Genomic DNA, 24,634 nt, shown 5'->3' with positions numbered 1-24,634 from the left:
AGAGTTGTGCTCTATAATCTTGGTGTTTTGAACATGATTTCAGCCATGTGTGTCATGGTTTGTCAGATCCGTTTAACGCATGCATTAAATAAACCCAATAAATAGATCAGTTTACAGACATATGTGTTGCTAGCTGAATCTTTTTATCACACAACTAGGACAGGAATTACTAGTATATGTAGGCAGCACTATGGAATCTGGAAACCAAGAGTTGAAAATACTTTCATCTGTGTCCCCCTGCGCATGCTGTAACCTCACCGTGGTGCAGGGGTGTAACATTCTCTTTGAGAATGGCCAATACAGCACAAACTGAAATTTTGAGTAAAAGTCAGTATCTATCTGTGATATTTGTATTTTTGCAGTTCTTTACATGGTTTTTATTTAAATCTTGAATTTTTATATTGATGTTGATTATCACCTTATTTGTTTGCATTACCATAGTTTGACACCCAACAGCCGATGTATTTTTCGTGCTGGGGTGTCGTTAAACATTCATTCATTCATTCCTCTCTAAGACTATATGTCAAAATTACCAACTGTTTGACATTCAATAGCTAATGATTAATACATCAATGTGCTCTAGTGGTGTTGTTAAACAAAACAAATTTTCACTTTCACTTCCCAATTCTACATTATTACTGATACACTTGTTGATAGCTGGTGTGATATTTAAAACAGTTCACTTCATTGATAGTTGGTGTGATATTTAAAACACAGTTGACTTCATTGATAGTTGGTGTGCTATTTTAAACAGTTCACTTCATTGATAGTTACCGGCCTCGGTGGCGTCGTGGTTAGGCCATCGGTCTACAGGCTGGTAGGTACTGGGTTCGGATCCCAGTCGAGGCATGGGATTTTTAATCCAGATATCGACTCCAAACCCTGAGTAAGTGCACCGCAAGGCTCAATGGGTAGGTGTAAACCACTTGCACCGACCAGTGATCCATAACTGGTTCAACAAAGGCCATGGTTTGTGCTATCCTGCCTGTGGGAAGCGCAAATAAAAGATCCCTTGCTGCCTATCGGAAGAGTAGCCCATGTAGTGGTGACAGCGGGTTTCCTCTCAAAATCTGTGTGGTCCTGAACCATATGTCTGACGCCATATAACCGTAAATAAAATGTGTTGAGTGCGTCGTTAAATAAAACACTTCTTTCTTTCTTTTCATTGATAGTTGGTGTGCTATTTAAAACACAGTTCACTTCATCACTTCATGCCGCACAATGAAATATGAGAGGTTGGCACGCCTCTCTCTGAATGCTCCAGTATTTCATGCTCGGCAATATTTAATGATTTAGTGTAATACTTGTTAGGTTAACTTAGCCGACATGAAGAAAGCTGGGGCTATAGCTGCCGATCCCAACACAACCCAAATATAAAGAAAAGGTTAAGTGACAAAATTATTAGTGTCACCAAGAAAGCTACAAATAATCGCGAAAAGGGAAGTCGTGCAGGCAAAATTCAATGTATCTGGAAGCTTAATTACGGTGCCGTCAAGTATTTTGCGATAATTGGAAACTTTCTGCATAGAAGTGTTGAGTTCATTTGAATACTGAATGCACCGTAATTGCCTTGTTCTGCCACGGTAATATCTCGATTGTTTACTTTACTTCTAACTTAATTAATATGCATTTTTGTCCCCACTTCCCTATAATGCTGTACACCAGGTAAAATTTTTCATGCTTCATATATCGCTGTCACTGAAAAGTGATTGATATTTATGGGTTCTGGTGGAACAAAACAACAAATCACCTACAACAGACAGACATTAACTTTAACAGTAACAATGCATGGATGTTGAGATTAGACAACAACAGAACTTATTTAACTGAATTCACACCACAAATTCATTTAAAATGGAATCCTTATTTACTAAGTTTAGGTGCCTGCCTGTCTGTCCTTTACTGTCTGTCTGTCTGTCTGTCTGTCTGTCTGTCTGTCTTTCTGTGTCAGTCTGACTGACTGTCTGTCTGTCTGTCTGTCTTGCTATTCATCGATGAGTTTGTCAACCATTGACAGGGCAATAATTCTAACTATGACCTCAATGAAATTAATTCTACTTTAGTATATTATTCATGCTATAGTTAAAATTACTTCCACCCACAGCTGATTTAATGACTCCAGTGTTCTCGCTGATGGAAAATTAAAAGAGGGCGGCCGCGCAGCACCACACCCTTCAAACCCCCCCCCCACCCCATAAAAAAATATATATAAAAAAATGGGGTGGGGGTGGGGGTTGGGGGGGGGGGAAGCTTGGTGGTTACCATGTTGTTGTGTGTTGATAGACTTCGTGGAAAGACATACTCCTTATTTTGATTACAAAAAGTTTATACGAAATACAAGCAGACTCGTCTTTCAACTGAACCGAAGATGTTATCGGTCTGATATTCATTGGCAGTTCCGGTTTTGCTGAACCGATCAAAGTTTTAATATTATTATTTTAATAAAGATTTCAAGATATACGAAAAACAAAAAAGACATTTGTGTGATCCCCTAATGTTGAAATTTTTTGTTTGTTAATCCCATCTTCATCGAATGAATCGATCACTGTGATAAAATATTATCGCCAACTGATAAAAAGTAGTTTTGTTTTTGTAGTGGCGGTGTATGTATTATTTGGCACCCAAGATGAATGATTTTAATGCCAAACACTACCACTTCCGTTGATTTTATAAACGGTGATATCCCCCCAAAATGAAAAGTTTACAATATGTTATAAGAACTGCTGAATAAACAGAATGACAGAAATGACAAAAAGTAAAAATCGTCAGTTAAAATCAATTATATCTGTAACTGAGGACAAAATATCAGACGACAGTTAGTGGAAACAAAAGATAGAGTGACCGTTCTGATCACGTGACAGATTTGGCGCCAAATAAGTGGGGTTTTCCAGTCGGAGATTGCCGAATCCATAAAAAATAAAAATGTTTTCATTGCTCAAATAAAATATAACTTTTATTGTTTGCATTAAACATACAAATGGATACAGGTATAGGACAAAATAGAGGCTGTTAAAAATACTATTAAATTATGTTACGGTAACCGTCGTAAATGTTTCGTCAGTTGCTTTTTCGTACACAACGCGGCTTGTTTCCAGTGGGCAGACTGATCGTTGTGTTTTTTTATGTGTGGAAAAAAGTGTGCATTTGGAAATAGCGGAGATAGGTGCTGGAAAATATAGTAGGGTGCTGGAAATTAAAGAGGGGCGCAGAAAAATAAAAGAGGGCGGAGAACGTGAAAGGACATGTGGTTAAAGACCACACAGATATTGAGAGAGAAAACTCATTGTCGTTACTCGTTACTTCATGGGCTACTCTTTTTAATTAGCAGTAAGGGATCTTTTATATGCACCATCCCAAAGCCTTGTGGTGCACTGGCAGGAATGAGAAATAGCCCAATGGACCCACTGACAGGGATCGATCCTAGACTGACCACACATCATGTGAGCGCTTTACCACTGGGCTACGTCCTGCTTTCTTGAACAAACCAATGAAAAGTGTATTTCTGTTCCTGTACCTGAAGGTGCTCATTCGTCTTCCATTTAAAACTAAATCAACCGTCGCATGAACAGCCCAACATGCAGTTGTTAATTAAGTTGGAAAGAAACAAGTTTGGAAACAGCTTCTAAATGTATGTGTTAAGCTGGAAACATTGCTGGGATGTTTGTGGGTCTATTTTCTGCAGCTGTTAAGTAAGTGGCTTCATTAAGAGCGTCTTGCTGGGCAATAAACCAAGACAAAGCAACCATCTTGAATGCTGTGAATACTTTCAACAAGAGACCACTGCAGATTACTGACTGCAGTTTTACAGTCAGGACCTTTAATAGTGGAGGTGGGTAAATAGTTTGGAGGGGGGGGGGGCGGCGAAGTGGGCAGCAATCCCCAGAAATATATGAAAAAGTGCCTTTTTGTCTACCTGGAAAAGACCTAACATGTGTATATTACTGTGAACAATTTAAAAAAACTAAACAAAAAAAACAACAACCAACAACCCATAATTGATCTGCGTGCTCAGTCAGTTCAGTCTTGCATGACAATGACACAATTTCCAGCTATATATAAGATTAAATTAGGGTTTTTTTAAGCAGAGATTAGCACGTACTGAGATTGAGGAGAATTACAGGTCGACGTACCGTTATCATTTCACACAATTGACTGCTTGTAATTGAATATTTAACCTATTGTAATTACAACCTAACTAAAACCTTGATCTGCATTTTTTTTTTCATTATACAAAAGATGGCAGATTAGCACAAACTATAGCATCCACATAATTATGTAGTTGCAGGCACAACATACACACGCTAACTTTTCTAAAATATTTCATTCAACAGAATCTAACATAAAGGGCCAAAAGCAAAGAATGAATGAACAAACAAATGATCAAACAAATGAACGAATGTAAGAATGTTTAATGATACCCAGCACAAAATATATAACAGCTATTGGGAAGGAAGGAAGAAAAGGATCTTTTATTTCACGACACACTCAAACACATTTTAATTGATGACACACTCAAACACATTTTAATTGATGACACACTCAAACACATTTTAATTGATGACACACTCAAACACATTTTAATTGATGACACACTCAAACACATTTTAATTGATGACACACTCAAACACATTTTAATTGATGACACACTCAAACACATTTTAATTGATGACACACTCAAACACATTTTAATTGATGACACACTCAAACACATTTTAATTGATGACACACTCAAACACATTTTAATTGATGACACACTCAAACACATTTTAATTGATGACACACTCAAACACATTTTAATTGATGACACACTCAAACACATTTTAATTGATGACACACTCAAACACATTTTAATTGATGACACACTTAAACACATTTTAATTGACGACACACTCAAACACATTTTAATTGATGACACACTTAAACACATTTTAATTGACGACACATTTTAATTGATGACACACTTAAACACATTTTAATTGATGACACACTTAAACACATTTTAATTGATGACACACTCAAACACATTTTAATTGATGACACACTCAAACAGATTATAATTACAGTTATATGGTCTCGGACATATGGTTAAAGACCACACAGATAATGAGAGAGGAAACCCACTCCCGCCATGCAGTATTGAATGTGCAACTCTTTCTGATTAGCATCAAGGTATCTTTTACATGCAGCATCCCACAGACAGGATAGTACATACCACAGCCTTAGTTAATTACACCAGTTGTGGAGCACTGGCTGGCAAGTATTGGGTGACAAAACAAACCAAAGAGCCAGGTAGTAATTATTGTTTTATTATATCCGCACCAGGAAATCTGCCACTTATTGCCAGACGACTTGAAGATCTTTACTTGGTGGCTGTCTTGAGATATTGCCAGATCAATTCTCTCTCTGTTGAATGAATGACAGGTTACAGGAGTAACTCCAAAGTTGTGTTTTTCAGCCATGGCGCTCAGGATAAAACTAAATTATGTAGACTTTAATTTAAAAACCATGGACTATGGTCAGTCGACATGAATTGTGCGAGGTCAGTTCCCTACGTAAAGTATACATAACTACTGTGTATATACATGTCCTAGTGTTGGTATAAAGTGCTCCTACTGGCAGTAGCTAGTAGCTCAGTTGGTAGAGCGCTGGACTCTCGTACTGGAGGTTGATCTTTTTCTGTTACATACATTAAACATTTCTCCAGTTATTTTTGTTAGGAGGAATTTAAACAATGCATGGCCAGGAAACAGGTTCAAGGTGGCTAACACCCTGTGGACTAGGTGAAAAACGAGCTACCTAACGGAGCGAGCAGGTGAGACAGGTAACAGGTGAGATGTGAAATAAACATGTCAGCAACAAGTCGAGCCATGTTATTGTTGCAGGTACGCCACACACTTGTGACACAACCAACTTGTCATCGGACAGTCGACATGACCACTCTGTCTAATAAAGTGCGCACCCAACAACCAATGTGAACCGGGTTCAAAGAGAACAGGTGAAGAACAATCTCAGTTATGACAATTAGATTTAACATTAAAAAATTTATTCGGACAATTTAAAAAAAACAAAAACATCCCATAATTTTTTTTTTAAAACTTAGCCCAGCCATGCACCATACAAAAGTGTTTCCTGCAGAGATGTCATATCAATTTAAAACAAAAACTACAAAAGTTGTTACAGACAATAAACTGTAGGTAGGTCATTTTCAAACATTTCAGATGAAATTTAGTCTACTTTGTGAAATTTGTTTTATGCACAAAACAAAAACAAATTGTTTTTATTTTTATTTTTTTTGGGGGGAGGGGGTTTGGGGGGGTAGTTGGTTTTTAAAAGAGGAAACATTTTATCAAACAATAAAATTTAGAAACGTTTTCAATTAACTATTCACCTGGCTACGGACAGTTATCAGTTCACTGTTTATGCATAATGAAGCACTACTCCTTCCATGCTTGCAGATATTGTGCAAGTCATAAAGCAGACTCATTATTCATGCTAGGAAATGTTATACAGACCATTTTAAAAGTTTATTACACATAACAATGTCTGAAACTTGAACATTTTCAATATTCAGTATACCTTTATGATCATAACCCCCTGGTGATTTCATACTTAAGCTAATCAGGGGTATAAAATAGCTGAATAACATTGTGCACCCATTATACTTTCCACCAAATCCGATAAAAGAAATGCAAAATACAAAAGCCTATTTAAATTTTGTGACGTTCGTGTAATAATGATGATCGGTTAGGGGGTCTAGGGTGGGATATCGGGCCAATCATATGGAACATTACAGCAGGGTAATTTCGCAATACATAAAATGAATATATTTTCAGTTGGAGTACATGTAGACAGACGTCTGTTAACCATGCATAAAGTATCAGCTACCCAGCATATCGACACCTATTCAGTGCGGGTACGTCTGTTATGAAAACCACAAAATGTTTATTGTCGGTGTGCAGTACGTTACACACCTAACAATACAGCTCGGCCCAACAACTAATATAGTACAATACAAAAAATAGACTGTAGTTATAGTGTAGTTTAAACTAGCATTAGAAAATAAGAGGGGCAGGATTTAACTATGGTTGAGTGCTTGCCTGAGGTGCTTGCATCGCAGGATCGAACCGACTCAGTGAATCCATTCAACTGATTGGGGTTTTTTCTTGTTCCAACTAGTGCACCACAACTGGTCAAAGGTTGTTGTATGTGCTATCCTGTTTGTGGGAAAGTGCATATAAAAGATCCTTTGCTACTAATGGAAAAATGTAGCAGGTTTCCTCTCTGAGACTATCTGTCCAAATTTCTAAATGTTTGACATCCAATAGCCGATGATTAATAAATCAATGATGTGCTCTAATGGTGTCTTTAAACAAAACAAACTTTTCTTAAAAAATGTGTTACTTGGGTAACTATGTCTGAGGATTTTTTGTTGTTTTTTCTTAACATTAGTTTAATATTTCAATATTGTGTTAAGGGGAGTGGGTTCCACTTATTAAAACAAAAAGTTACAGAGTTACTGTTGAGTATATGTAATATGATACATACGCTTTCTGAGATAAGCTTTATTGCCGCACATTCACATTACAAGGAAACACCCATGAACTGGCAATAATGTACACTTGTAGAGTGAATGCTGCAGTCGTGTGGTAACTTTAAAGGGTTCAGCTTCTGGCTTTGTACATAATTAATCAAGCTACATCCACTCATAAACTTCAGTTCAATGATGAAAGACCGAAAATGAATGGCTTCTTTTTTAATTTTTGTGTGTGTTTTTCTAACATGTCAAATTGGGACAGATCAAGGTCTGACAGAAACAGAATTTAGCAAAAAATAAACAATTTTCTTTCTTTTTTTTAATTTAATTTTTTAAAACTAAAAGTACCTTTGTTACAGTTCCAGGGTTTCTGCCAGAGGGTAACACTAGTATGGCACCATACCCAAATTATTTTGCAGATTTTTTTTTTTTAAAGTTAACCTTTGATCAAATTAATTATTCTTATTATTACTGTATGATTTTCTTAACCTTAACCCTAAACATAACCCATTTTCTTTCTGAGGAAGGTCCCTCATAACCCCTGTAGACTGTGGTTGCATTCAATTCCATAACGCCATACATGTATATACCCAAACATTTATTTGAATATTTCTGGCAGAAACACTGAGTTTGTATAATAAAATTGAGCGACTGATTGAACAGACTTGTGTGACTAATTGACTGATTGACTTACTGATAGACTGACTGACTTACTGACTGACTGACAGATAGATATTTCTACAAATGTCAAAATTCCAAATTTCTTCTGCAAACTATATATATTTATGCCATGCTCAATTATTACATCTGACAACTTTGATTAACATTTCTTAAAGACATCGCAGCACTATAGACTTAAATATTACCTGGAAAAATACACTGCGTTTTACCTCCATGCTGTCATTTCAGTATTCAAATACTTAGACAACAAGTAGCCATAACTACAAAAAAAAAAAAACTGGTAATTTTTGGCTAACATTTAACACCTGTTAAAAATGGTTAAATCACCATGAAAGTCAAACTTGATATGTAACTCTACATTCAAAGTTTCAGCACAATATCTTGAGGCACTCCGAAACAAAAGTCCAGAAAACTAAATGTTGAACAGATGGACAGACAGATAAACAGACAGATGGACAGACAGATAAACAGACAGATGGACAGACAGACAAAGACAAAAGCTTAAAGTCCCCACTATAGTTAGATCTGTTGGAGACTAATAAAATGTCCAAGGATACTGATATAGATAAAGTTTGTTAAAAAATTGCTTAAAGTCCCCACTATAGTTAGATCTGTTGGAGACTAATAAAATGTCCAAGGATACTGATATAGATAAAGTTTGTTAAAAAATTGCTTAAAGTCTCCACTATAGTTAGATCTGTTGGAGACTAATAAAATGTCCAAGGATACTGATATAGATAAAGTTTGTTAAAAAATTGCTTAAAGTCCCCACTATAGTTAGATCTGTTGGAGACTAATAAAATGTCCAAGGATACTGATATAGATAAAGTTTGTTAAAAAATTGCTTAAAGTCCCCACTATAGTTAGATCTGTTGGAGACTAATAAAATGTCCAAGGATACTGATATAGATAAAGTTTGTTAAAAAATTGCTTAAAGTCCCCACTATAGTTAGATCTGTTGGAGACTAATAAAATGTCCAAGGATACTGATATAGATAAAGTTTGTTACAAAATTGCTTAAAGTCCCCACTATAGTTAGATCTGTTGGAGACTAATAAAATGTCCAAGGATACTGATATAGATAAAGTTTGTTAAAAAAATTGCTTAATGACACCACTAGAGCACATTGATGTATTAATCATCAGCTATTGGATGTCAAACATTTGGTAATTTTGGCATACAGTCTTAGTGAGGAAACACGCTACATTTTTCTATTAGTTGCAAGGAATCTTTTCTTATATGCACCATCCCACAGAAAGGATAGCACATACCATGTCCTTTGATATACCAGTTGTGGTGCATTGGCTGGAACAAGAAATAGCTCAATGGGGGCCACCGGCAGTAATCAATTCCAGACTGACCATGCATCAAGCGAGAGCTTTACCACTGGGCTATGTCCCGCCCCATGTAGAGTATTAATAAAATTGTCAAGAATAGAATAACAGAATCTCCTCCATCAATATTACTGACCAACAAAGAGGTATTGGGAAGTATATAACAGCCATGTTTTGTATCCCCAATAGAACGGTGTTTGACAGGTACGTAACACGAGCGATCTCTCCACATACTCCCCACACTGCACACTCCCCACACTCCCCACTCTCACCACACTCCACTCTGCCCACACTCCACACTCCCCACTCGCCACACTTTACACACTCCCCACACTTTACACACTCCCCACACTTTACACTCCACATACTGAACACACTCCACTCTCACCACTCTCACCACACTCCCCACACTTTACACACTCCCCACACTGCACACTCTCCCCACACTCCACTCTCACCACACTCCACACACTCTCGCCATACTCCACTCTCGCCACTCCACACACTCCACACACTCCCACACTTCATACACTCGCCTGGAAATACAGATTTATCCAGGATTTTCACCAGGGTGCAATGTCTGATGGGGTTGGAAAAACGAACGTGAGTAAATCATACTTAGGATATGTTTTTAGGCCACTGAATGATGCATTATACCACTGTTAAATTAATTTATTAGAACAGACATAATTAAATAAATAGATTGGGAAATGGTTTAACATACAAATTGGGAAGTTTCAGTGCCACTTTCATTTGGGAAGGTGCCTGTATAAATCCCTGGGAAAGGTTTAGGAATGTGACAAATTGATCACCTTGCAATAAAAATGTATATCGGGTAATAAATTTTATTTCAAACTTCATGTGATAGGTTGCCTGACCCCATTTCAGGACAGTGATATCTTCAGCTGGCCTTGATTTTGCTAATGTTGAAGACATACAAACAAATTTAATCTGATTTATAATCCAGTATCAGACAAGGTGAAACCTTGTAATCTGCAGTATTACATGTATGTCTTTAAATAGGGCAATGTCAAATAATCTCTTAAAGGTCATTATTACTAAAACAACAATGAAAAACAGAATCCAGCTGTAAAAAGTGAAATGTTTTAAAACTGAAGTCCATATTTAGAATCTCAGATTTAAGAGGCCAACTTCCTGTAGTGTTTAATTATAGTTCTACTATTACAGTATGCAGTGCTATATTAGCCAATTTATTAATTATAGGTTTATAACAATTAGTTATAAGTAATTAGTGTGTCTAAAAAATTAAAATTAAAATTAAAAAATATATATATATATATGTTTTTAAATCACACATGGAACTGACTGTAAAATATTATCTTTTTTCACTGGGAAATTAATTTCTATAATGCAAAACCTAGCTAGTATTACTGAGCAGTATACTTAATTAATATATTTCAGTCTGTTTTTAATTGTATTTTAATTCAATTTAAAAAAAAACCCACAACAAAAATCAAACAAACAATAAGTGACAAACCTAAGTACTAAAAAGAAAAAACATTTAAAAAAAAAAAAAAAACAATAAAAAAGTAAAGAAGTTTTTTTTAAACTTAAATCCCCAAAAAGATAAATATTTTTCAAACTAATTCATAGTAATTGCATGACAGTCGAAAAAGACAGATAAAGACAGTGTTGTGGAACACTGAACTGCCATGACCACCTACACCGACAGAGCTGAGTAACGCAGCACCCGAGCAGAGTTACGCAGCACCGTGTTGTGGGATTAGCCATGTTTCCATTGCCGTCAAACCACTCTACGAATTCCCATCACAGCTGGACACGACTATATTTACTACCATACCGATGTCACTGGCATCTACCGGCACTTGTGACAACTGTATTATTCGCAGTCAGTGGACAGATACACGCCATATGGCGCTAGTGGAATACAGCAGTAAGACTTACCGTCCTTCGAACTTCCCATGTCTCGAGTCAAGCCACTTGAGTGCACACACGCACACACACTGACTGCATACAACTGATTCGAACTGCCTCCAAGAAGAACTCCAGTGAACAATGTCCACAGCAAACAGCTAATCCAGTTTTGTACAACTAAGAACACATATTCCAATCACACAGCAATTTTCAGCAGCAACAAAATGTAAATTAAGTACCCTTTTTCTTCCGTTAATTTGGTTTTTCCATCACATTCTGTAACAGTTTATTTTAATGTTTAAAAATCAAAATTGGTTATGATTTGTTTTTTATAATTATGATGAAAATATTCCTGCAAGATGTTTTTAAAATTTGGCAAATCAAGAAATCAAATTTCTGTTTTTCTAAATTTATTTTTAAATTTAAAAATAACTACTGTACCACTATTGCTTCGTAAATATTGAAACTTTTAGCTCCAAATTTAACACTTTTTAGCTCAAACTGAACTGAATATGAGGAAAAGTCTTTGCAGAATGACCTATACACAATAATCCTCTCAGCAGGTAGATGACAACGAACCGCCAATGCGAACTGAATGATGCCAAACGTCTTAGTGGGTAAAGTTAGCTGGTTTAGGCGGGTACCTGTCTGCGGTGTTGGGTGTCAGAGAACGGGACGCAGATAGGAATAGTTTATCACATGATCTCTGAACTTCTCCACAAACTCCCCGCGCCTTGATCCCTCGGTCAAACAGAGCCGGGAGATTGAGGAAGCTCCTGTTCTGTTCGACACAATAGGTAAAGCGAGCAGTGCTTCACAGCGCACAATGAGAAGCGACCAAGCCCCTTCTTTGTGAAATAAACACTACAAAGGTAAACAGTTGATACTCTCTATTTTGAGCCAGCCAACTTGTGAAATCCGACACTGTGCCGGGTTTTTCTCTTTTTCGCTGGTGTGTGCTGGTCAGATGTACGAGGAGTTCAGTCAACACTGGATAATATGACGGTGATTAGGTATGCATGGTTACTTAACAAAGTGCAGACAGCCCGGCTCTCTTCAAGACCCCCTTGTGTACAACACTGAAAATACCATCGGCTATTATTGTGTTGACACCCCATTTATATGTAATGATGTATGTATTTATTTATGTACCTGACAAGTTTTTCAGTGTATTTGATATACATACACATGCATGTATCTCTATATTTAGACCACATTAAGTGATATAAATCTGAAGCTATATATCTAGATATATATGCATGTGTAGTCAGCTGTAAATGAATAGGGCCGATTTTATGAAGCCTGTTTTTCTTAAAGGGACTACATATATCCTGAGGATGTTGACCGACCTAAACTTTTTAACGACTGTAATTACACATTAAATATATTTTTTCTAAATAAAACATTAGTGGCTGTATGTTAAACAAGTTTTCAATCAGCCTGGTGTTTGTAATATAGGTCAAACATCATTTTGTTTTCTGTTACATTAAAACCTGTCGAAACCAGATCACACAGGGGACCTAATATATAACAGAATCCAGTGTTTAGAGCTAAGTGTTGACTTTTACAATTTACAAAACTCAGAACCATAAAATTTGGCCAGTTTTGACAGGATTCCGGTTAGTCCAGGGTCTGCTTTAAACAGGTTTCACTGTATAGATTTTTTCGTACATACAAATTATTGGGATACCAAATCCCATTTGGGCTACCTACAAATATTAGGATGATCAGAAACATGTTGAATACACAAACACCAACATTTAAAAAAAAAAAAAAAAAAAAAAAAAAAAAAGTAATTATAGTCATTACAAAATTTTATTAGTCGAAAACATGTCATACAATTTTATGCTGCAAACTCAGAATAGTCTCTTTAAACACAGGTGTTTAAGCACTGAAAATACATGTAGTTACATGGACATAAATAAATTCAAAAAAAGTAAATTCAGCCCATAGAATTTAATGTAAATGAATATCCTGTTTAGTTACCTGTATATGTTTACGTAATGTATCTGTGAATTATTATATGTATATGTAGGCATTTTTTACCAGCTCTATTAGGGCATTTTTGTTAATAGATATTGATTGATTGATTGTATGAATCTGAATGATTTATATGTAGAGAACAAAGAAAGTAATTTGGGTCATACTAGGTGTTTTTTTTAACAGACCTGAAGTAATAGAGAGCTTTAATATACATGTATATACTGACGATTCATAGAATGTATACCGAAACATTTTTATGTGAAATTGCACATTTGACCTCAAGTACTGTTTGTGAACTTTGATGTACATATTCGATGCAGGGTTTCTGCCTGAGGGTAAAATGGGTAAGGCGCCATACGCAAATATTTTTGCTGATGTTTTTATTATGACTTAATTTTTTGACAAAATTAATTACTCATTATTGAATGATTTTTTTAACCCTAACCTCAAACTTAACCTATTTTCTTTCTGGGGGAGGCACCCCATAGCCCGTTGGTTGTGGTTGCATTCAATTCCATAGCGCCATACCCAAACATTTATTTATGGCAGAAACACTGCAATGGTAATTATATTGTGTATATATAGTGTTCATATGTCGCCAAATGGTTACGGCTCACATAGATGGATGTGGTGCATGTATGCAGTCCTGCTACAAAAACTGAAATACATTAGTTTCAAAGAGAGCGTCTAGACTGGATATGTGCGATGCGAGTGTTTGCAAAATGCAGAGATGTGAGAGAGGCTGGAACAAAAAGGTTTACTGCGGCCGGGGTCCAGGGGTTGCTCAAGGCCCCCTGAAGGAAAATTGTTGTTTGCAAACCACTGGAACTGCCAAAAATTGCATTCAGTGCTAACAAATCTAAACTGGTTATGACTTGTAATATAAGGCACACATCATGTGAAAACATGCAAATGAACTTTGTGTGGTCAACAGTATTGAATATCATGTTTTTGGTTTTATAGACGAAATGGAAAAACGCATTTACGCGTTTCCGTGCAGCTCTCACATCCATGAAAATGCATGCATGCAGCTAGCCACAATGAAATAATTATGTATGGTGAATAAACCCAAAACACAATTAGCCACAGATGCATCAAATACAACTGTAGGGCCACATGCACTCACCACATCCAGTCTGTGCGAGCCTCCATACTTTCAAAAACAATACTTGCATCAACTTGTGGTGCGTGTAAAATTCACCGTCTCTAAAACTGATTAGTTTATGTAATAACCAGGGTGGGAATTGGTGAACTGTAAAAAAAGAGAAAATCTAGAGGGGTCCCAGATATTCTTGAAATCCTAGGTTAAAATCTGTGCCATCGATCCGACATATTTTGGAGGAAAGGACGATTAAAATGCGAGGAAATGCAATGTTCCATTAGAGGAAAACAGCTGATCGGAGGAGAATTCCCACCCCTGAATAATGAGTTTAACATTATCACCTGAATAATGAGTTTAACATTATCACCTGAATAATGAGTTTAACATTATCACCTGAATAATGAGTTTAACATTATCACCTGAATAATGAGTTTAACATTATCACCTGAATAATGAGTTTAGCATTATCACCTGAATAATGAGTTTAACATTATCACCTGAATAATGAGTTTAACATTATCACCTAAGGTTTGTTTGTTTTTAACAACACTACTGGAGCACATTGATCTATTAATCATTGGCTATTTGATGTTAAACATTTAGTCATTCCAATGTATAGTCTGAGGAAACCGGCTACATTTTTTCATTAGTAGCAAGAGGTTTTAACTACTAATAAAAAAATTACCAAATGTTTGACATTCAATAGCCAATGATTAATAAACCAATGTGCTCTAGTGGTGTTGTTTAACAAAAAATTTAACTCATTTTATTCACTTCAGAAAGCATTACTAGGCAAATGTATTTTTTAAGGATGTAAGAATACACAAACATAAGAGTTATAACTCATTATATACACATCAATGATGATGGACAAAATACACAAACACCTATGGTTACTGCAAGATACAAGAGTACAGTAACAAGAAGAAAATCACCCATCAAGTCGTTATTCATAGTGTCATTAGAGAGGCCTTTACTTGTAAATATGTCCAGAAAGAGGTCAATTATAAGATAAATGCCACGTGCTCACCTGGCTGAAACAGGTATATGGTAATCCCAACCTGTAAGGTTAATCAAGTGCTGTTTGTGGCAAGTTCATTGGAATAAATTGGTCAAGGCCACATAAAAACAACAACGCAGGGCACAATATTTCACGAGAACCGTTGTTCTGTTCTCGTGTCGGTTACACAACTTTAAAATCATGAGAACCACCAATCGGTTACGTGGTGAACAATTACATTCTAAACTGAAAAGTACCATATATTAGTAATGAAATTGAAAATCAGTTTGTTTTTAAATACATTTGAACCACCAATATAGCACAGAACCATAGTTCAAGTGTTTTAGGATTAGGTAGACCTAACTCGTAGGTTACGAGAACTATATTCGTATAACCAAACAATCAGTTACCTAAGTAAAATTCACGTGAACCGACTTCCGGTTACCTAAGATTTTGAAATACTGTCCCCTGCAATGCATGTTAATACTCTACTTGTCCAGGTTAAAACAACGCATGTTAACCCTCTACTAGTCCAAGTTAAAATAACACATGTTAACCCTCTACTTGTCCAGCTAAAAACAACATGTTAACCCTCTACTTGTCCAGCTAAAAACAACATGTTAACCCTCTACTTGTCCAGCTAAAAACAACACATTAACCCTATACTTGTCCAGCTAAAAACAACACGTTAACCCTCTACTTGTCCAGTTTAAAACAACACGTTAACCCTCTACTTGTCTAGTTTAAAACAACACATTAACCCTCTACTTGTCCAGTTTAAAACAACACGTTAACCCTCTACTTGTCCAGCTAAAAACAACGTTAACCCTCTACTTGTCCAGCTAAAAACAACGTTGACCCTCTTCTTGTCCAGCTTTAAAGAAAATGTTAAACACTCTAAAAATATAATTCAGACTGCCACAAATAGTAAATGACCAGAAACACCTTGAATATACAGACACTGATATTTTAAATAAGAACAGGGCTCGCACTGTCATTTGCCAAAGTCGGCAATTCAAAACAAAACAAAACACTGGCGAAAGAATTTTTGGTTTGGCAAAAATATATGTAGTGTATATCTTAGTTTGGTGAATCTTTGGGGTAACATATATTGGATTAAATATGACTGCTTATTTCAAATTATAGAGAAACAAAGTAAAACTGCCTCTTTTTTATATACCAGTCACGGTGCACTGCATGACTTGAATGAGAAATAACTCAAAGGGATCGATTCTAGTCCGATTACACATCAGACGAGCGATTTACCACTAGGTTACAATCTGTCCTAGATATCAGTAGCATTCCAATATTAGATAAGTCAAAAATAGACCCCCTAAAACAATGTCATACAAGATATAAACTGACTAGGTATATTTTAACACATACTTTATAACTCGCAAGATTAAAAACAAAATCTTTTGACCAAAATGCCAGAATATAGTTGGTGAATACATATTTAAATTGGCGAAAGTAATTGAAGATTGGCGAATTTTTTGACGAACAAAAATAGGAACCCAGGGCCTGCCTTGAAGAAAATGCATTAAATTTGTAACAGCAGATGTTAAAAGGCTCTACTAGTCATTAAAAGGCTCTACTAGTCGTTAAAAGGCTCTACTAGTCGGGAAATGGCTCTACTAGTTGTTAAAAGGTTCTACTAGTCGTTAAAAGGCTCTACTAGTCGTTAAAAGGCTCTACTAGTTGGGAACATGTTGTAATAGCATCTAACTCAGGACAGTCTCTTTAAATATATTTTAAGGGGAAAAAAATCTGTAAAATTCTGTAAGGAGTTGAAAAGCATCCCAGGCTTATTGTGAAGGTTTCATCACAGGACCACATTAACTGACAGTGTGGGTTTTTTTAGACAACCACTAGAGCACATTGATTAATTAAATATAAGCTATAGTATGTCAAAAGGTTGATAATTCTAAAATGTAGTCTTAGAGGAAACCCGCTACATTTCTTCATTAGTAGCAACAGATCTTTTATGTTAATGTTCCCACAAAACAGACAGGACAGAACATATCACAGCCTTTGAAATACCAGTCGTGGGGTAGTGGTTGGGACAGAGAAAAAACAACAAATTGAAAATGGATCCATAGAGGGGGTTTGATCCTATGTTCACAGCACCTTGTGTGCGAGTACTCTATCGACTGAGCTGGATCCCACCCACATCACAGGACAAGGAATAAAAATGAACAGTTTTGGAGCCCTAGAATCAAAATTCTAAAACATCTGGATGACTTTCATCTTTAATCATTAAACCCATATACATAAAAATAAAACTTTCAAAAAATCAGTTCACAGCTCCACCTCGTGTTCAGTTTATAGACTTTTCAATATGCAAATTAGGTTCTCCTAACAGGTCAATTTCTATGCTAAGCAGTGTCAAGAGTAAATATACACCGTGTACACGCGGGCTTTTTAATATCAAACAGGCAGTTATGGGCTTTTATGACTCTTCATGTACCTACTGCTTGGAGGGCGATCACAATGGTACATTTACATACAGTCGTAGATTCTCGCTCCGGATCTGGCAGGTTGATTTGTTGTCTTGTTGACAGGGCCAGACCCTATTACGCCACAGCTCATTGTTGATACAGGCAGTATAGAGTGCCTTTTTCATGAATGTCCATGTATATGTTACGAAACCCTGTGTTTGCATGCCTGTATGCATTATTCATAATCGAAGAGTATACATTATTACATGTATGTATAGTTTTCAATTCTCAATGCTAAAGTTTTGTTCTGAAGATTGTTAAACTAATCTAGCAATTTCAACACCTGTGCCTGGAACATAGGCTGGGCAGGTTCAGTGGGTTCAGACCCCCATCCCACCACACCCACACTACCCACCCCACCCACCTAAACCTGGTGAGACTAAAACAATTTGGGTTTTTTATAGTGCAGTATATTAGGCTGTTCATATAGCAGGACTCAACAAAGGAAGTAAAATATGGCCTGCTGTTACTTTTTAAAAGTAGAAGTTCAAAAGAAATGCATCCTGCTAAGAAACAAATATGGCCTGCTGACCAATACAGGTAAGTCAGCACGGGATGAGTGGAGGGTTTGGGATAGTGTGTAAAATAAAAATTAGGACCTCTCCAGTGTGTTTTAGAGCATTAATTATGGAACTAACATATAACAGAATCATGCATCAGCTAGACAGTATATGAGATAATCATATATACATCTGTCTTTTGAAGAACTTGGTTTTGTTTAACGACACCACTAAAGCACATTGATTTATTAATCATTGGCTACTGGATGTCAAACATATAGTCATTTTGACACAGTCATAGAGAGGAAACCCATCCACATTTTTTCCATTACTAGCAAGGGATCTTTTATATACACCATCCCACAGACAGAACAGCACATACCATGGCCTTTGATATAACAGTCGTGGTGCACTGGCTGGAATGAGAAATAGCCCAATGGGCCAAACGATGGGGATCAATCCCAAATCAAGCAAACATTTTACCATTGGGTTACATCCCGCCCCCTCTTTTGAAGAATGACCTGTTTTTAAAAAAAAAGTCTTCATATTCACTTTTCACAAGCCACCATTTCAAGCCCTGTGTCACAGTATCATATGTTAGTGTTCAATTTTCTCCCATTATGAGCTAATTAGTGACCATAAATCTGACCAGCGGTCAGCCACATTACACCTACAGCCACATTACACCTACGAGACAACTGCTAAGATTATAACCTCGGTACCAGCGGACTTAACAGACTTAATCATAGTGCACTGGCTGGAGATTACACTGTAGGCTGGGATTATTTATCCACTTGATCATCTTACCAACTTACCATTACGTAACCAGAGGCTCCTCCATTGAGGGCTGGCTACCCAATAGCAGGGCTCATACAACAAACCCCCAGATGTAATCTGAATCCCACCGGCTCTGGTGTGTTTACCCAGCAAATCACCAGTGTCGATAGCCAGATACGCTGGTCTGCTATCTGTCCACAGTCAACTACTTATGTTATCAAAAGGCCAAACGGTCACGGAATCGCTGCATTCCAAGAGTCCTCTCACAAGCTTACAAACACCGGATTGCAACTGAAACCACTGTGCACTTAGTTCTATCTAGCACTGGCTGACCTTCTTGGTACCTACCATATCTCAGTGGTGCACCGGTTTTAAGTCATTTGATTGAGGGCAGGACGTAGCCCAATGGTAAAGTGTTCGCTTGATGTGCAGTTGGTCTAGGATCAATCCCCTTCGGTGGACCCATTGGGCTATTTCTCATTCCAGCCAGTGCTCCACGGTATGTGCTAACCTGTCTGTGGGATGGTACATAAAAAAGATCCCTTGCTGCTAATGGAAAAGAGTAGCCAATGAAGTGGCGACAGCGTTTTCCTCTCTCAATATCAGTGTGGTCGTTAACCATATGTCTGACACCATATAACCGTAAATAAAATGTTTTGAGTGCATTGTTAAATAAAACATTTCCTTCCTTCCTTCATTGGATTGAAGGCTGGTGGGTACTTGGGTTCGCATCTCGGGTCCCAGCTCCTACCAAGAGCGAGTTTTAATGGCTAACTAAATCAATGGATCATTTACAATATACTAACTTCTCTGTCACTAGATTGATTCCCATCAGTGGGCCCATTAGGCCATTTCACGTTCCAGCCAGTGCTCTACAAGTTTAACAAACATGGCGGTATGTAGGGCTTCTAGATTATGGTAGCTCCACTCTCATGGCTAGTGATATTCAATGTTGGGCTAGTAAATAAGTACTATTGCCATGCCTGACGGCTAGTGAAAAAAAAAGATGTCAAATGTTGCAGTGTAGTCTTATTTGTAAGTATGAATATTCTGCCCCCACCCCAACCCCCAATGTTAGTGTTTTTAAGCTCTGTCTCTCTCTTTAGGTGACATATCTGATTATTACTATTATTTAATAAAACTGTATTAACTTAAAGTAAAGTAGGGCTAGTGAATTTTAAATCATGGCTAGTAAATTTTTAAAATCACTGATCCCATGGCTAGTTGATTTTATATTTAAAAAAAAAAAGCCCTATGGTATGTACTATCCTTCTTTGGGATGATGCACATATAAACTATCCATTGCTGTTAATAACTGAAAATTTACCTAATCCAATTATGGATTATTCAAAATGAATTTCAGGTAACCTGTATTTCATTATGCAGAACCTATTATGATACTGGAAATGGCATGCTGGATTTAATGCATGAATGAAAAAAGGGTTACTCATAAGTAGAACAGGTTCACAAATGAAATAATCGATTATTCACACAATTTTCAGAAGCTTGAATAGGAAGGAATGAAGGAAATGTCTTATTTAACGATGTACTCAACACATTTTATTTACGGTTACATGGCGACAGACATATGCTTAAGGACCACACAGATATGGAGGGAGGAAACCCACTGTCACCACTTCATGGGCTATTCTTTTCGATTAGCAGCGAGGGATCTTTTATATGCACCATCCCATAGAAAGGGTAGCACATACCACGGCCTTTAATGTACCAGTCATGGTGCACTGGCTGGAATGAGAAATAGCTCAATGGGCCCACCGATGGGGATCGATCTCAGACCGACCGTGCATTGAGCGAGTGCTTTACCACTGGGCTACATCCCACCCCATGTAGTATGAAGATCTCCCTAATGTACACTGACTTTCTCCTACTAACCACTAACAACCAACCATTAACCTGGAGAGAGTGTTTGAACCTAACTGAATATAAACAAGAAAATAAATACAGTATTAAACTAGGATTATTAATAAATACACTGACTTTCTCCTACTAACCACTAACAACCAACCATTAACCTGGAGAGAGTGTTTGAACCTAACTGAATATAAACAAGAAAATAAATACAGTATTAAACTAGGATTATTAATAAATACACTGACTTTCTCCTACTAACCACTAACAACCAACCATTAACCTGGAGTGTTTGAACCTAACTGAATATAAACAAGAAAATAAATACAGTATTAAACTAGGATTATTAATAAATACACTGACTTTCTCCTACTAACCACTAACAACCAACCATTAACCTGGAGAGAGTGTTTGAACCTAACTGAATATAAACAAGAAAATAAATACAGTATTAAACTAGGATTATTAATAAATACACTGACTTTCTCCTACTAACCACTAACAACCAACCATTAACCTGGAGAGAGTGTTTGAACCTAACTGAATATAAACAAGAAAATAAATACAGTATTAAACTAGGATTATTAATAAATACACTGACTTTCTCCTACTAACCACTAACAACCAACCATTAACCTGGAGAGAGTGTTTGAACCTAACTGAATATAAACAAGAAAATAAATACAGTATTAAACTAGGATTATTAATAAATACACTGACTTTCTCCTACTAACCACTAACAACCAACCATTAACCTGGAGAGAGTGTTTGAACCTAACTGAATATAAACAAGAAAATAAATACAGTATTAAACTAGGATTATTAATAAATACACTGACTTTCTCCTACTAACCACTAACAACCAACCATTAACCTGGAGAGAGTGTTTGAACCTAACTGAATATAAACAAGAAAATAAATACAGTATTAAACTAGGATTATTAATAAATACACTGACTTTCTCCTACTAACCACTAACAACCAACCATTAACCTGGAGAGAGTGTTTGAACCTAACTGAATATAAACAAGAAAATAAATACAGTATTAAACTAGGATTATTAATAAATACACTGACTTTCTCCTACTAACCACTAACAACCAACCATTAACCTGGAGAGAGTGTTTGAACCTAACTGAATATAAACAAGAAAATAAATACAGTATTAAACTAGGATTATTAATAAATACACTGACTTTCTCCTACTAACCACTAACAACCAACCATTAACCTGGAGAGAGTGTTTGAACCTAACTGAATATAAACAAGAAAATAAATACAGTATTAAACTAGGATTATTAATAAATACACTGACTTTCTCCTACTAACCACTAACAACCAACCATTAACCTGGAGAGTGTTTGAACCTAACTGAATATAAACAAGAAAATAAATACAGTATTAAACTAGGATTATTAATAAATACACTGACTTTCTCCTACTAACCACTAACAACCAACCATTAACCTGGAGAGAGTGTTTGAACCTAACTGAATATAAACAAGAAAATAAATACAGTATTAAACTAGGATTATTAATAAATACACTGACTTTCTCCTACTAACCACTAACAACCAACCATTAACCTGGAGAGAGTGTTTGAACCTAACTGAATATAAACAAGAAAATAAATACAGTATTAAACTAGGATTATTAATAAATACACTGACTTTCTCCTACTAACCACTAACAACCAACCATTAACCTGGAGAGAGTGTTTGAACCTAACTGAATATAAACAAGAAAATAAATACAGTATTAAACTAGGATTATTAATAAATACACTGACTTTCTCCTACTAACCACTAACAACCAACCATTAACCTGGAGAGAGTGTTTGAACCTAACTGAATATAAACAAGAAAATAAATACAGTATTAAACTAGGATTATTAATAAATACACTGACTTTCTCCTACTAACCACTAACAACCAACCATTAACCTGGAGAGAGTGTTTGAACCTAACTGAATATAAACAAGAAAATAAATACAGTATTAAACTAGGATTATTAATAAATACACTGACTTTCTCCTACTAACCACTAACAACCAACCATTAACCTGGAGAGAGTGTTTGAACCTAACTGAATATAAACAAGAAAATAAATACAGTATTAAACTAGGATTATTAATAAATACACTGACTTTCTCCTACTAACCACTAACAACCAACCATTAACCTGGAGAGAGTGTTTGAACCTAACTGAATATAAACAAGAAAATAAATACAGTATTAAACTAGGATTATTAATAAATACACTGACTTTCTCCTACTAACCACTAACAACCAACCATTAACCTGGAGAGAGTGTTTGAACCTAACTGAATATAAACAAGAAAATAAATACAGTATTAAACTAGGATTATTAATAAATACACTGACTTTCTCCTACTAACCACTAACAACCAACCATTAACCTGGAGAGAGTGTTTGAACCTAACTGAATATAAACAAGAAAATAAATACAGTATTAAACTAGGATTATTAATAAATACACTGACTTTCTCCTACTAACCACTAACAACCAACCATTAACCTGGAGAGAGTGTTTGAACCTAACTGAATATAAACAAGAAAATAAATACAGTATTAAACTAGGATTATTAATAAATACACTGACTTTCTCCTACTAACCACTAACAACCAACCATTAACCTGGAGAGAGTGTTTGAACCTAACTGAATATAAACAAGAAAATAAATACAGTATTAAACTAGGATTATTAATAAATACACTGACTTTCTCCTACTAACCACTAACAACCAACCATTAACCTGGAGAGAGTATTTGAACCTAACTGAATATAAACAAGAAAATAAATACAGTATTAAACTAGGATTATTAATAAATACACTGACTTTCTCCTACTAACCACTAACAACCAACCATTAACCTGGAGAGAGTGTTTGAACCTAACTGAATATAAACAAGAAAATAAATACAGTATTAAACTAGGATTATTAATAAATACACTGACTTTCTCCTACTAACCACTAACAACCAACCATTAACCTGGAGAGAGTGTTTGAACCTAACTGAATATAAACAAGAAAATAAATACAGTATTAAACTAGGATTATTAATAAATACACTGACTTTCTCCTACTAACCACTAACAACCAACCATTAACCTGGAGAGAGTGTTTGAACCTAACTGAATATAAACAAGAAAATAAATACAGTATTAAACTAGGATTATTAATAAATACACTGACTTTCTCCTACTAACCACTAACAACCAACCATTAACCTGGAGAGAGTGTTTGAACCTAACTGAATATAAACAAGAAAATAAATACAGTATTAAACTAGGATTATTAATAAATACACTGACTTTCTCCTACTAACCACTAACAACCAACCATTAACCTGGAGAGAGTGTTTGAACCTAACTGAATATAAACAAGAAAATAAATACAGTATTAAACTAGGATTATTAATAAATACACTGACTTTCT

At 35.9% G+C, this 24,634-nt stretch overlaps 1 protein-coding gene across 3 annotated transcripts in view; it reads right to left on the bottom strand.

Moving 5' to 3' along the window:
• Positions 1-24,634, bottom strand: part of LOC121384802 (nuclear hormone receptor HR96-like) — a 371,804-nt gene that overhangs the window by 231,330 nt on the left and 115,840 nt on the right. Inside the window, exon 1 of one of the 3 annotated variants that reach the window (XM_041515389.1) lies at positions 11,476-11,656. The exons of the other annotated variants lie outside the window; for them this stretch is intronic. Within the exon in view, the coding sequence (XP_041371323.1) occupies positions 11,476-11,494 (19 nt within the window). The 5' untranslated portion in view covers positions 11,495-11,656. Of the gene's footprint in view, positions 1-11,475; positions 11,657-24,634 lie in introns of those variants that run through there. 3 annotated transcript variants of the gene reach the window in all.

Source organism: Gigantopelta aegis, chromosome 10, assembly GCF_016097555.1.
Source record: "Gigantopelta aegis isolate Gae_Host chromosome 10, Gae_host_genome, whole genome shotgun sequence".
NCBI classification, from domain to species: Eukaryota; Metazoa; Mollusca; class Gastropoda; order Neomphalida; family Peltospiridae; genus Gigantopelta; species Gigantopelta aegis.
This window is presented reverse-complemented; position numbering and strand designations above follow the sequence as displayed.